The following is a 15519-nucleotide window of genomic DNA, read 5'->3' as shown; positions in this document are numbered from 1 at the left end:
CAGTTACCTTTACTTTTGTACATAACTCTTCTGAAAACATGTATATGGAAGATATAGAACATGGCTGGTAGAATGCAGGTGGTACAGCCATTTGGAAAAAGTTGAGCATTTTCTTTTTTTTTTTTTTTTGTCTTTTGTCTTTTTGTTGTTGTTGTTGCTATTTCTTGGGCCGCTCCCGCGGCATATGGAGGTTCCCAGGCTAGGGGTCGAATCGGAGCTGTAGCCACTGGCCTACGCCAGAGCCACAGCAACGCGGGATCCAAGCCACGTCTGCAACCTACACCACAGCTCACGGCAACGCCAGATCGTTAACCCACTGAGCAAGGGCAGGGACTGAACCCGCAACCTCATGGTTCCTAGTCGGATTCGTTAACCACTGCGCCACAACGGGAACTCCCCAGCATTTTCTTTTAAACATATATGTATCCTGTGATCCAGTAATCCTTCTTCTACCCATTTTACCAACAGAAATGAAAATCTAAGTTCATCCCCAAACCTGTACCTGGTAGAATAAAATGAAAGGCATTAGAAGAGTTATCAGTTGAGTTCTGTGGGGTTCAAAGGAAGGAGGAGTTACATCTCTGGTTTGGATGGATGGGGAAAGGTTTCATAGTTAGGTGGTTTTTCAGGTGAACTTCAGGGATTAGTTGGGCCTTCAAGAAATGAGATTCTGTCATGGGGGCAAGAATGTCATTAATCCATCTGGGACTAGGATAGATAAAAGCATGGATTAGAAAAGTGTGGTCTTGTTATATTAAAGTAAAATTGTTTTGTTTTTCAAACTGTGGGTATAATATATAAAGACATAAAGAAAACTGAAGATAGAGAGGTGGTTTGTAGACAGCATCACTGAGCAGGTGAGGAATGTTTCTCAGGGATTGAATAGGGAAAAACATACATATACATGTAGGTGAGATGAACAACATAGGCTGCTAATAATATTTCATTTTGCCAAGAAAAGGCATTTTAATAAAACTCATTTTGCAAAATGCAGCCATTGATTTAGTCAAGGATTACAGATGAATGCTGACCCACTGATTGAAAATGTAATGGGATAATCAGACTCTCTCAAAATATCACTCTGCAGATTGTTAATTACAAAGGGAAGGCCACTTTTTTTTTTTTTTTTTTTGCTTTTTAGGGCCGCAGCCATGGCATATGGAGGTTCTCAGGCTCTAGGGGTCCAGTCGGAGCTATAACTGCCGGCCTACACCATAGCCACAGCAACATCAGATCCCAGCTGGGTCTGTGACCTACACCATAGCTCATGGCAACACCAGATCCTTAACCCACTGAGCAAGGCTAGGGATCGAACCCACAACCTCATGGTTCCTAGTCAGATTCATTTCTTCCGCGCCACAATGGGAACTCCAGGAAGGATACATTTATAACAGAGAAACCTGGAATTATTGCTGTAACCAACTGTTGGAACTTAACATAACCCATAATGGTAACAAAGTCCATTGTGTGATTCCTGATGTGATGCGCTGAGCCAACCACATCACTTGTATAGCGTTCTTGACAGCAGTGTTTAACCTGTATCTGATGGTCAAGAAACAGACCAGTTCAAAGTGTGGTGTGTTTTATAAAATGATTGAACTTTTCTGAAATGTCAACATCATGAAAGATAAGAAGTCAGAGGAATTATTCTAGTTCTCAGTGGAAGGAGACTAAAAAACATAGCTAATGTCATCCATAATACTTAATTGGTTTCTCTATCCAGCAACAAAAGTTCATAAAATGCATTATTGGAACAATTAAGCAAATTCAAATATAGATTATATGTTAGATATTTTTATTATCTGTGTTAAATTCCTTGGCATGATTGTGGTTATGTTGGGGAATGTTCTTGTTCTTGGGAGGTACATGCTGAAGTATTTAGAAGTAAAGGGCCTTAATGTCTGTAACTTCCAAATGTTTCCTCAAAAATTGGTGGGTGCACACAGAGAGTGTATGCCAATGCAGAAAAATGTTAACAGTTGATAAATTTCAGTGAAGGGTATTTTGTTTTGAAATTTCCAAAGTAAAATGTTGGAAGAAAAAGGAAGAAGGAAAATAAACCATCTTCTATCATCATGGGATGAAAACTTTTTAAAACTTTAAATATATATGTATATATATATGTGTGTATGTGTATATGTATGTTGTATTTAATTATTTATTTTATGCATATAGTTTGATTTTGAGAAAGCCAACCACGATAAGTATATTATTTATTTATTCATTTATTGGCCACAGTGTACAGTGGTTTGATGTGGATCTCAGTTCCCAGCCCAGGGATTGAACCCAGGCCACAGCAATGAAGCACCAAGTCCTAACCACTAGCCCACTGGAGAACTCCCCAAAACTTTTTTTTATTAAGAAAGTTTACATCACTTAGCCTCATCACTTAGCTGCAACAGTTATCAACACATGGCAGTTTTGCTTCATCCCTTCACTGCAGTGGACCCTGGGCCTCCTTTCTAAGCAGATCTCAGACATAATTTTGTAATTCCTTCTCTTTAAAGAACAAAACGGGAGTTCCTGTCATGACTCAGACATTAGCAAACCCGACTAGCATCCATGAGGATGTAGGTTCCATCCCTGGCCTTGCTCGGTGGGTTAAGGATCTGACGTTGCCATGAGCTGTGGTGCAGGTCACAGACGTGGCTCAGATTCCGAGTTGCTGTGGCTCTGGTGTAGGCCAGCAGCTACAGCTCTGATTGGACCCCTAGCCTGGGAACCTCCGTATGCCACAAGTGGGGGTCTAAAAAGCCCCCCCCCAAAAAAAGACCCTCCCCAAAAAAAGGACAAAATGTAACATAGCAGTAAATTAATACATCCCTTTATACCCCAAACCCTGCCTCAAGACATCAACTCCAGGGCAGTGTTGTTTCACCTCTTCCCTTTCCCACTTACTAGATTACCTTGAAGCCAATCCAAGACATTGACTAGAACAAATTTACAAAGGTTTTTTCACTTCAGGCTTTAAAATTTTTTCCCCACATTTTATAACCATAGGGTACCTACATTTGTAAACTTATGCTTAAAATCATTTCAGGAGCTCCCGTGGTGGCGCAGTGGTTAACGAATCTGACTAGGAACCATGAGGTTGCGGGTTCAGTCCCTGCCCTTGCTCAGTGGGTTAAGGATCCGGCGTTGCCGTGAGCTGTGGTGTAGGTCGCAGACGCGGCTCGGATCCCGCGTTGCTGTGGCTCTGGCGTAGGTCAGTGGCTACAGCTCCGATTCAACCCCTAGCCTGGGAACCTCCATATGCCGCGAGAGCGGCCCAAGAAAAGGCAAAAAGACAAAAAAATAAAAAATAAAAAATAAAATAAAATCATTTCAGAAGTACAGAAATGTGTAAATGTATGAGTCTTTTTAAATCTTGTTTTTTCTTTCTTTCTTTTTTTTTTTTTTTTTTTGCTTTTTAGGGCCTCACCTGCGGCATTTCAAAGTTCCCTGGCTGGGGGTCGAATTGGAACTGCAGCCAACAGTCACAGCCACAGCAACAAGGGGTTTGAGCTGTGTCTGCAACCTACACCACAGCTCACGGCAACACTGGATTCTTAACCCACTGAGTGAGGCCAGGGATTGAACCTGCGTCCTCATGGATCCTAATAGGGTTCGTTACTGCTGAGCCACAATGGGAACTCCTTGTTTTTTGATTTTAATGTAACAGAAATTTCATCAAATTGGCAGATAATATTTTTCTGGAGATTTTATACTCTACTGACCCCAAACTGGATGCTGCACGAGCGATTTTAAAAAAAATCGAATGCCGTAATCTCTACAAGTTTGTGGGTGAGACCCAACCAGGCAGACAAGATAAGATTAAAAGGGTAAGTTGAAAGGTTCTCTGTCCCCTCAGAGAAAACCATTAGCCCATCACAATCTTATGGCTTTATTCTAAGCCCTTTACACTCATTCTTATTTAATCTTTACATCAATCTTCTGAGGCCTGTCCTGTAAATGAAAAAGCTGAGGCTTGGGAGGGATTAAATAACTTGCCTACGGAAGCACAGTTAGCCAGAATTCAAAGCCAAGTCTCACTTCAAACTTTTACTCTCTCCTCCTGGAAGTGAGAGGAGGCCTCAAATTTTGTCTAGGTCCAGAGGCAAGAAAATGAATTTGTAAAGGAAATGGGCCTCATAATGAGGTATGTGTATGAGACCCTAAGGACCTGCTTTTAACTACTTCCTTCTTCCACAGTTTGTCAGGTTCTCTCAGGTGGTGCTCGCCTGCCTTCTTTAGTTCAGTTATCAATTATCTCTCCTATTTGCTGAAGGGTTTTCTCTTTGCCAGAAAGCTTGTAACACAAGCTGTACCGATAACCACACCCTGCCTCATGAATCTTCCTTGGGTAATACTCTACTTCTTGTTTTACTTAGTAGGTTAATGCCACATTGTTTTCAATGTGAAAATTCTGTTATGAAAATCACACTATTGTGACTTGATTAAAAGATGGCATAGGCAGAAGCTATATATATTACATATTTGTCAGGGAAATCTCAACCCACCTTTCTTGGTAAAGTTCTCTTTTCAGGGAGGGAAGCTCTTTGTGGCACAAACACTGTAGGATGAAGCCCTGGGGTTCTAACACGAGGAACCTTGTCTTTTCTAGGAAAACTACGAAAGTCTTCCAAAAGGGGTCGCCAGTGCTAAGCCCAGTAACATACAGCTAGAAGCTGAACTGAAGGCTGAAGATTTCATAGTGGATGTAAGTAGTTAGCCCAGTAACGTCCTAAACAAAGAATTTAAGATAAAGCACACCTCCACCAATATAGCAGTAGAACGTATTCATTATAGAAAATTTGGAAAATACAGAAAGATGGAAGAGAATCACCTGTGATCTCACAGAAAGAACTAACATTAAGCCGTTTTTATTTTATTTTATTTTGTCTTTTTAGAGCCACATCCATGGCATATGGAGGTTCCCAGACAAGGGGTGAATTGGAGCTGTAGCTACTGGTCTACGCCACAGCCACAGCAACTCAGGACCTGAGCCGAATCTGCGATCTACACCACAGCTCATGGCAACACTGTATTCCTAAGCCACTGAGCAAGGCCAGGGTTCATAAGCATAGCCTCATGGATACTAGCCAGGTTCGTTAACCACTGAGCCACGACGGGAACTCCAAGCAGTTTTTAAATTTTCTTTGACATATTGTCAATATTTTTTATGTGATTGTGGTCATATGATTTGTAGAACACTATATATATTGATTTCTGAATGTTTCCTTATCAAAAAAGTAGTACATGCCAATTATTTTTTAATTGCCTACTTACACACATATACACACACACACACTCACACAAGAAAAATGTTAAAGAGTTCTTGTTGTAGCTCAGTGGGTTAAGAGGATGTTGTTTCTGAGGATGTGGCTTTGATCCCTGGCCTGACTCAGTGGGTTAAGGATCCAGTGTTGCTGTGGTTGTGGCCTCAACAGTAACTCCAATTTGACTCCTGACTCTGAAACCTGCATATGCTGCAGGTGTGGCTGTTAAAAAAAAAGAAAGAAAAAAGTTAAGACTTTCTGACTCCTATTTTCATAGAGGCTGTACTATCTTCTTGTATCCTAATGAGAATGCCAAATGGCTTTCTCACATAGTCTTCTGTTTCCTCTAAGAAGTTCTTTTCAGAGTTTTACTCCGCTGAAATCTCAGGACATTGTTCCCTATGTATTTTTTCCTATAAGCCTCTAACTTGTTATTTTCTTGTTGACACATCTCCGAGTGAACGGTGATCTCTCCATAACTATTCCTCACCGAGGGACATGGTGAGTGAACTGCCCTGGGCCCCTCTCTGTATTTGCTTGGCTGCGTGTTGAAGTGCCTCAGAGCTGCAGAGCTTGGCTGCTGTTTTCTGTTACACTAGATAAGTTTCCACCAGAATGAAGGGATCTTTCATCCTGACTACCTGAGACTCTGAAAGGCTTCACTCTCCAGAATTTTTTCTCTGTCACGTGTCTGCCCTTGCCCTCAGTGCAGTGCATTACTTCTAGTCAACCCCTCACTTCCCGTCTGATTTGTCTGCCAAAGTGAATCTCCCAGTGGATGGAGGACCAGAGGTGCTTCGGGTGACTGCCAGGCATAGAAGATGATATACACATGCCCAGTAGATATGAAAAGGAGTTTAGCTTTCTTTTTAAACTGTAGGCAAATTGAAGCAACAGTGAGTATTTTGATTATCAGACATATAAGATTAAAAAATTGTGTAAGATTTTATGGTAATAAAGGTATGTGGATATGGGAGTGTAATTTGATATCAGAGACCAAACTCAGGCCAATATTAACTGACTCAAATATTTCTTTTTTTTTTTTTTTTTTTTTTTGCCTTTTCTAGGGCTACTCCTGCGGCATGTGGAGGTTCCCAGGCTAGGAGTCTAATCAGAGCTGTAGCCGTTGGCCTACGTCAGAGCCACAGCAGTGTAGCATCCGAGCCACATCTGTGACCTAGACCACAGCTCACAGCGACACCGGATCCTTAACCCACTGAGCAAGGCCAGGGATTGAACCTGCAACCTCATGGTTCCTAGTCAGATTCGTTAACCACTGTGCCACACGGGAACTCCTGACTCAACTATTTCATTCTGGGAACTTGTCCTAAGGAGATAATCAGTTTTGCCCCCCAAAAAACACAAATATATTTATTGTGGCATTATTATAGTGTGAAATAGGGAAAAACGTATGTCTCTTAATAGGAAATTCAGTGGAATAATGCAAACATTAAAAGTTGTTTTTAACATGGAAATATGTTTATAATAAGTGGGAAAATACATATGGAATTATTTTATTTTTATTTTTTTAAATGTATGTACATGTATAGTTCCTACTGTGGCAAGGTGAGTTAATAATCCAGCATGTCTCTGTGGAGGCACAGGTTCTATCCCTGGCCCAGCAGAGTGGGTTAAGGATCTGGAGTTGCTGCAGCTGTGGTGTAGGTTGCAGATGTGGCTTGGATTCAGTCACTGGCCTGGGAACTTCTATATGCTGCATGTGGGGTCAAAAATACAAAAAAATTTAAAAACTTTTAAAAATTGGAGTTCCCATTGTGGCTCAGTGGTTAACAAACCCAACTAGCATCCATGAGGATGCAGATTCAATCCCTAGCCTCACTCAGAGGGTGAAGGATCTGGTGTTGCCATGAGCTGTGGTGTTGGTCACACATGCAGCTCGGATCCCGTGTTGCTGTGGCTCTGGTGTAGGCTGGTGGCTATAGCTCTGATTGGACTCCTAGCTTGGGAACCTCCATATGCCGAGGGTGCAGCCCTAAAAAGACAAAAAGAAAAAAAAATTAAATAAATGTATATACATGTATTCAGTGAACACATTGACAAAAATTCTAGATATATTAAGATGTTAACACTGTTTCTACCTGAGTCGTGGAATTGCAGGTGATTTTTTTTTTTTTTTACAGTGAGTATGGTGCAAGAGTTTCATAATCCGAAAAGAAATCCTTTTTGTTTTAAGATGGGTAAAACCCATCTATACTCTGAAAAAGCAGGAAAATTGCTAATTAAATATCTTACCATATATTAGTATCTAGTTTTAGCTTGACAGTGTGGTATATTTTACCATACATGGGTCCTTTAGGACAGTATGTAGCAACTTTCATGGTTACTTAATGAGCTGTAAAACATAATTTACTATTTGTAATTAAAGATTCATAGTTGTTAGCCTGTAGCTACTTTTTTACTTCTGAGTCCTTGATTAAGAATGGGATCTCGGAGTTCCCGTCGTGGTGCAGTGGTTAACAAATCCGACTAGGAACCATGAGGTTGCGGGTTCGGTCCCTGCCCTTGCTCAGTGGGTTAACGATCCGGCGTTGCCGTGAGCTGTGGTGTAGGTTGCAGACGCGGCTCAGATCCCGCGTTGCTGTGGCTCTGGTGTAGGCCAGTGGCTACAGCTCCGATTAGACCCCTAGCCTGGGAACCTCCATATGCCGCGGGAGCGGCCCAAGAGATAGCAAAAAGACAAAAAAAAAAAAAAAAAAGAATGGGATCTCCAAGAAGTTCCCCTCGTGGCTCAGTGGTTAACCGTGAGGTTGCAGGTTGGATCCTTGGCCTTGCTCAGGAGGTTAAGGATCTGGCGTTGCCATGAGCTGTGGTGTAGGTCGCAGATGCTGTTTGGATCCTGCATTGCTATGGCTCTGGCATAGGCCAGCAGCTACCGATCCGATTCGACCCCTAGCCTGGGAACCTCCATATGCCACGGGAGCGGCAAAAAAGACAAAAAAAAAAAAAAAAAAAAAAAGGTATCTCCAGGAGTTCCTACGCGGCACAGCAGGATCAGCGGTGTCTCTGTAGAGCCAGGACACAGGTTCCATCCCCAGGCCTGCACAGTGAGTTAAAGGAGCCCGCATTGCTCAGCCCTAGCCCAGGAATTCCATATGCCATGGGATGGCCAAAAAAGATTTTTTTTTTTTTTTGTCTTTCTTTTTTTTGTTGTTGTTGTTGCTATTTCTTGGGCCACTCCCGCGGCATATGGAGGTTCCCAGGCTAGGGGTCGAATTGGAGCTGTAGCCACCAGCCTACGCCAGAGCCACAGCAACTCGGGATCCGAGCCGCGTCTGCAACCTATACACCACAGCTCACGGCAACGCCGGATCGTTAACCCACTGAGCAAGGGCAGGGACCGAACCTGCAACCTCATGGTTCTTAGTCGGATTCGTTAACCACTGCGCCATGACGGGAACTCCAAGATTTTTTTTTTAAAAAAAGAATAGAATAGAATCTCCAGCTATTGTAACACCGCCCTTCTGGAAAAATAACTTACCAAATCTTACAGTTATGCATTATAGAGAAAATAAGGATTACCTTTTATTCCTATTCTAAAGCCAAGGAAATAAATACCAAAGAGCTAGTGGCACTTATGAAAACTTGATTAGTGTCCATGCCTTACCATGATGGGTAAAAATATCAGGGCTACATTGGGTCCTTCCCATGTGAAACAACATCCAGAAGAGAGCCCTGTGTGGGCATGATCTCTGGGATTGTGGGGAGGCCTGAGCAGTTCTCCCTCACAGGTAAAGAGATGTATCTCTGAAGCTAGTGGACCATGCAGAGTGGGAGGGCTGGCCTTGTGCTAGGACCCCTGGTCTTACTTCTGAATCACAGCTGGACCTCACATGTCCACTTTTCACAGACCACTGGCAGCATAGCCACCAAAGCTCATAGTGGTTTTCTTCCACCATCACCCATAGAATAAGCTCCTCTTATCATCTGTTCTTTTCTGGACTGTCATCACCACATTACTCTATTTCTTCCCCTTATTTCATTTCCAGTCTTTCCTCTTGTAATGAACCCATCCATGGAGCCCTTTGGTACTTCTACTCTGTAATTAACTAACTCCCCTGTATTGTCAGCCCCTTTGCTGACCATCTCTGCCTTTGTTGCAGCCTGGCTGTTCCCTGAGAACCTGATTCCCCTGCAGCTCTTTCAGGAAAAGCATGTTCCTCAGGGTCAGGAGACCTTCCTGTTTCCTATACCACTACAAGACCCGATCCTCTGAGACTCACATCCTTAAGCCAGCTACTGTCATCTTGGTTGGAGATTTTGACATGGTTTAGAGCCTTCCTCTTTGCTCCGGTTCCTACCATCATCTGTAGTGACTTACCAGTCCATATGGCGCCAACTCTCATCTCTTTATCCTCATCTTCAGTGACCTTATCCACCTCAGCCAACATGCTCAGCAAATTACATTCTGAACCTTACTGATATTTGAAAATACCCTCCCTCTAAAAATCACTAATTTAAAGGAGTTTCTGCTGTGGTGGAGTGGGTTAAGAATCCAACTTGGGTTGGGTTACTGTGGAGACATGGGTTCAATCCCTGGCCCGGGAACTTCCATTTGCTGTGAGTGCAGCTGTAAAAATGAATAAATAAATAAAATTTTTAAATGAAAATCATTAAAGAGTTCCCAGATGGCCTAGTGGTTAAGTATCCCGTGTTGTCACTGCTGTGGCTTGGGTCACTGCTATGTTGCAGGTTTGATCCCTGGCCTAGGAACCCTACCATGGACCCCCCCCAAAAAAAAAATCACTAATTTAATAATCCCATCTCTGTCCATAAACCCCTTTCTTCCTTATTTTCTTGTTCCTAGCACATCTGTACCTCTAGTTTATTGTCTCCTAACTTTCTTTCTGCTTATCTTTATCTCTCTCTCAGTCCAACTTTTAGATCCTGTTTCCATTAATTCAGTCATTTTCTGCAGTTACCCTCACCTCACTTGCCTTTCTTTTCACCCCCCTTTAAAAAGGCTGAGTGACGATTCATGGTCATCTATCCTAGCTGGACCCTCTGGACTATCTGGCAAGCTTAGTGCAATTCTTCCAGTCTCCATTGTGACTGTTTCAACCATCTTTACTCCTCCCAAATCTCCAGACCTGCACCCCAATCCCATTTGTGTTCACTCTCAGTGATTAATTCCACTTTGGCTCTTATTTCTGAGATAAAAATATAGATCATTAGGTAGGAACTCTCTCAACCTATACCTCCAAACAAGCAAGCCTGCTCCATCTACAGCTATGTTCAGCCTTCCCTCTGGCACAATGGAGAAATGTCTCTCTTCCTGTCAAAGGCTAAGGGTAACCCTTCTACTTGTCTTCTAGGCTACGGTTCCAATAGAACATTCTGTGATGATGAAAATGTTATGTCTCTGTGCTGTCCACTTTGGTAGCAACAAGCCACAAATGGCTGTTGAGCACCTGAAATGTGGCTGCTGTGACTTAAAAACTAATTTTGTTTATTTATTTATTCATTCATTTATTTATTTTGCCTTTTTAAAGCCACACCCGAGGCATATGGAGGTTCCCAGCCTAGGAGTCAAATCGGAGCTGCTGCTGCCGGCCTACGCCACAGCCACAGCAACACGGGATCGGAGCCACGTCTGTGATCTACTACATCACAGCTCACAACAATGCCAGATCCTTAACCCACTGAATGAGGCCAGGGATCAAATCGGCATCCTCGTGGATACTGTTCAGGTTTGTTAGCGCTGAATCATGACGGGAACTCCCTCGTTTTATTCTTTTTTTTTTTTCTTCTTTTTTTGTATTTTCTAGGGCTGCACCCACGGCATATGGAGGTTCCCAGGCTAGGGGTCCAATCGGAGCTACAGCCGCCAGCCTACGGCAGGGCCACAGCAACATCTGCGACCAACACCACAGCTCACGGCAACACCTGATCCTTAACCCAACGAGCAGGGCCAGGGATTCAATCTGCAACTTCATGGTTCCTAGTCAGATTCATTAACCACTGTGCCACGACGGGAACTTCATTTTATTCTTGTATGTAATGTTAATGACTTGCCCTGCAAAAGGCCAAGCCTCATGTGACCCAGTGGCTACCGCATTGGACAGTGCAGCCAGAGAGCCATTTGTCTCAGCACATCTGCAGAACCTTATGGTATTTATTCTCTCCCCTCTCTCTCTTTGACTTCCCCATCTGCATTTAAACAGACTTTCATCTTAATAAAATAATGAACCACACTCTTCTTCACCCGTCTCCCCTTCTGCAGGGTCAAAGTCATCGAAAACTTGTGGCCCCTTACCTTTTCTGGGTACTGTGTTCCATTCCATATTCTTCCCTCTTGCCTCTCTTAACAGCCAAACTTTTTTTTTTTTTTTGTCTTTTTGCCATTTCTTGGGCTGCTCCTGCAGCATATGGAGGTTCCCAGGCTAGGGGTCTAATCAGAGCTGTAGTCGCTGGCCCACGCCAGAGCCACAGCAACTCGGGATCTGAGCCGCGTCTGCAGCCTACACTACAGCTCACGGCAATGCCGGATCCTTAACCCACTGAGCAAGGCCAGGGATCGAACCCACAACCTCATGGTTCCTAGTCAGATTCGCCAACCACTGAGCCATGATGGGAGCTCCAACAGCCAAACTTCTAAGAGTTATCTTCTCTCTTTTATTTATTTTACTTCTGAATATTTTTGGGTCACCATCACTATAGATATACCTCATTTTGTTGTGAATCACTTTACTGTACTTGACATGTATTGTGTTTTTTACAAATTGAAGGTTTGCAGCAGTCTGCCTCAAGCAAGTCTATCAGCACCATTTTTCCAAAAGCATTTGCTCATTTTGTGTCCCTGGGTCCCATTTTGGTAATTCTCAAAATATTCTCAAAACTTTTTCTTTACTGTTGTGTTTGTTATGGTGATCAGTGATCTTTGGTGTTACTATTGCACAAAGATGATGACTTACTGAAAGCTCAGAATGATGGTTAGCATTTTTTAGCAAGAAAGTTTTTTTTGTTTGTTTTTGTTTTTTGGGGGGGGGTTTGTTTTGTTTTGCTTTTTAGGGTCACACCTGTGGCATATGGAAGTTGCCAGACTAGGGATTGAATCAGAGCTGCAGCTACCAGCCTGCACCACACCTCACGGCAACGCCAGATCCTTAACCCACTGAGCAAGGCCAGGGATCAAACCCACATCCTCATGGATACTAGTCGGGTTTGTTTCCTTTGAGCCACAGTGGGAACTCCAAGGAAGTATTTTTAAATTAAAGTATGTACATTGTTGGAGTTCTCTTGTGGCACATCTAAAGATCTGGTGTGGTCACTGCAGCAGCTTGGATGGCTGCTGTGGCATGGGTTTGATCTCTGGCCTGGGAACTTGCACATGCCAGAGTCAGACACACACACACACACAAAAGTACATACTTTTTTTTTTTTTTCCCAAGGGCCGAAAGTGTGACATATGGAAGTTCCCAGGCTAGGGGTCCAAGTGGAATTGCAACTGCCAGCCTTTACCACAGCCACAGCAATGCCAGATCTGAGCCACGTCTGTGACCTACACTGCAGCTCACAGCAATGCCAGATCCTTGACTCATTGAGCAGGGCCAGGGATTGAACCCTCACCCTCATGGATCTTAGCCGGGTTCATAACTGCTGAGACACAATGGGAACTCCTGTTTTTTTAAGACATAATGCTCTTGCATACTTAATCAACTACAGGATTGTGTAAACATAACTTTTATGCACTGGGAAACCAAAGAGTTCATATGATTTGCTTTATGCTACGGTCTGTAATGAAACCTGTGACATCTGCAAGGTCTACCTGTATTAAAACTACTCTCACCAGAATCACCAGTGACTTAAGTGTTTCTAAAGCCAGCGGACAGTTTCATTCCCCCTGCCTGAGGGCTCTTTCTTCTGCCTGGAATTATTTTCTTTCCTCCCTAGGCCTGGTTAATTCCTGCCCACTTAATTAATGAAGTCACTTTCCCAGGAAAACATTCCCAGTCATTCCCCAGGAGCCCCAGACTACTAGATTCCCTAGTTACAAAATTTCTCCGCACCGCTTGTTTTTCCTTGGTAACTCTTAAAACAAATGTGGTTAGATAATTACTTTTATAATTATTCCTTCAACCTCAGTCTAGGCCACGTGGTCTGAAGGGGCTGGGATTTTATCAGATGTCCTTGTATCTCTCCACAACAGTGCCTGACCCCTGTCTATCACATAGTGGGTGTTGCATTTATACCCTACTTATGTTGAAAGCATAGCTACCTCCCCCACTCCACCCAGGTTCAAAGGCCAAGGTCCTATGGATCATGTACCAGAGCTGCTTTTATTCTGCTGTGAACTACCTTACCTGGGCTCTTCTCAACCTCTGGAGAGCTCTGCTTCATTTCCTGTGATGCCCCCACAACCCTGAATTCAATTTTCATTGCTATTATATAAGTGATCACTTATTTATTGCTTGTATTAAGGTTATCAACATGGATTACGGGATGGAAGACAAGAATCCTATTGATAATGTTCGCTTCTATTGTAAGAGTGACCCCAACAAGGCAATCATAATTACTAAAAATCAGGTAACTATTAGATAAAACAAATATACTGTAGTGGCACTTGGCAAGTCTTTATAGTAAATTTGCATGCGGGTTAAGTCCTAAAGTCAATGTGTATGGTTAAAAAAAAAAAAGAAGAAGACAGAGTTCCCTGGTGGGTCACTGGGTTAAGAATCTGATGTTTTCACTGCTGTGGCTCTGGTCACTGCTGTGGCAAGGGTTCGATCTCAGGCTCAGGAACTTACACATGCTGTGTGCGTACCTCCCCCCAAAAAAGAAACATTTTTAAAACTAAAGTATACCTGATTTTGTGTGGACTAGACCGTTTTAACAGCTAATTTTTCCTGTTTGCTGTACACAGATGAAAGCTCTGATTTTTGCTTTAGAGGCTAGGTTGTAAATCTAGTGGGAAGGGAGTGTCATATGTTTGAAGTCATCTAAGTTAAATATGCTTATTTGCATATCTTCTGTGTGAGAGTCTGTAGCCATCATGTAATTATATCACACAAACCTTCATGTTCATTTATTAATGGATTTAAAAATTGCAGGACATTTTGCAGTATGACAGCTATCTTGAATTCTTCTCTCTGGATTATCATTGGGATAAAATAGCAAAACAACGTGGTACTTTTAATTACAGCACTGAGCTTGGAGCTTAGGAACAGCTGATCTCTCTCTTTAGTGTGTGAATTCAAGGTGACAGTGAAATATTTCCATCTTTAAAAAGGTTTCACAGCTTTTGCCAGAGAGATTTGCTGAACAGCTAATTCGAGTTTACTGTAAGAAGACGGATGAAAAGAGTCTGTTTGCTGCACGACAGCATTTTGTTCAGTGGTGCTTAGACAATGATTTCACCAAGCCACAGGTGGGTGAGTTCTTGTTCACATAGGTAATATAAATTTTTATTTTTCTAAAGAGATGCTTACTTCCTTCTTAAAAGCTCTCATGTAAATAATGGTCATTTGGTTTTGGTTTGGAAGAAAAGTTTTCCACGTTCAGTTTTCCTCTTAAAATATCTGGATCCATGTCAACCAGCGATTTCTTCTGCAGCAATTGTGAGTGGGTGCTGTTTATCAGCATTGTCCTAATAATCTAAGGATGTCTAAGGATGATGAACATGTGACTAGTACTTGACAGTGTCCTCACCAGTTGTCTAACCAAATCCTTTCAGCGACCCCGAGAAGTGAGACATCATGTCCTCAACTTACAGAGAAAGTTACCAAAGCTGAGTAGTTAGCTTATTTAAGGCCACATATGACTGACAATAAGTTTTCTAACTTGTTTGAAACTCAATGTTCCCAAACTTGTAACCTATTTAAATTCTCCACTTACCAATCCCATAGAGAATGTTGTTGAACTTGTGCCTTATTGACCTGCACCTCTTGGGTGCCTGGCACAGAGAACATGACCAATAGATATTTGTTGGCTGAATGGATACACTTGACAGGCAGGTGGGAAATGGCAGTCCACTTCCTAGTCTAGTACTTTCTCTCACAAACCCATAGTTGCTTCCCACCCCCATACACACATTATGTGCTGAAGGAAACAATGAAAGGTCAGACGTGAAAGGGTAGCAGTGTACGTCAGGTCTTTGTCACGTGCCAGAGCGAGAGACAGATGAGTTCTGTTGGTATCAGAGCCTTGGGGGATGCTCAGAAAAGCCTTAGGAAGGAGGAAAGGCTCTACTAGATCCAGGAGGCCAGATGGTGTTTGGATGAGTAGCAGAGAGAAAGGTGCACCT

At 42.7% G+C, this 15519-nt stretch overlaps 1 protein-coding gene across 4 annotated transcripts in view; it reads left to right on the top strand.

Annotated features, from left to right (window-relative positions):
* Nucleotides 1-15519, top strand: part of SAMHD1 (deoxynucleoside triphosphate triphosphohydrolase SAMHD1-like) — a 54588-nt gene that overhangs the window by 33180 nt on the left and 5889 nt on the right. For 3 of the 4 annotated variants that reach the window (XR_002339825.1, NM_001292105.1, XM_021077221.1), the window contains 4 exon segments: nucleotides 3682-3821; nucleotides 4604-4699; nucleotides 13698-13802; nucleotides 14506-14643. Coding sequence is in view for 2 of the 4 variants with exons in the window: in NM_001292105.1 (NP_001279034.1) it covers nucleotides 3682-3821; nucleotides 4604-4699; nucleotides 13698-13802; nucleotides 14506-14643 (479 nt within the window). In the remaining 2 variants the exon portion in view is untranslated. 4 annotated transcript variants of the gene reach the window in all.

Source organism: Sus scrofa, chromosome 17, assembly GCF_000003025.6.
Source record: "Sus scrofa isolate TJ Tabasco breed Duroc chromosome 17, Sscrofa11.1, whole genome shotgun sequence".
NCBI classification, from domain to species: Eukaryota; Metazoa; Chordata; class Mammalia; order Artiodactyla; family Suidae; genus Sus; species Sus scrofa.
Note: the sequence above shows the minus strand (reverse complement) of the source record. Positions and strands in the feature narration are given on the sequence as shown.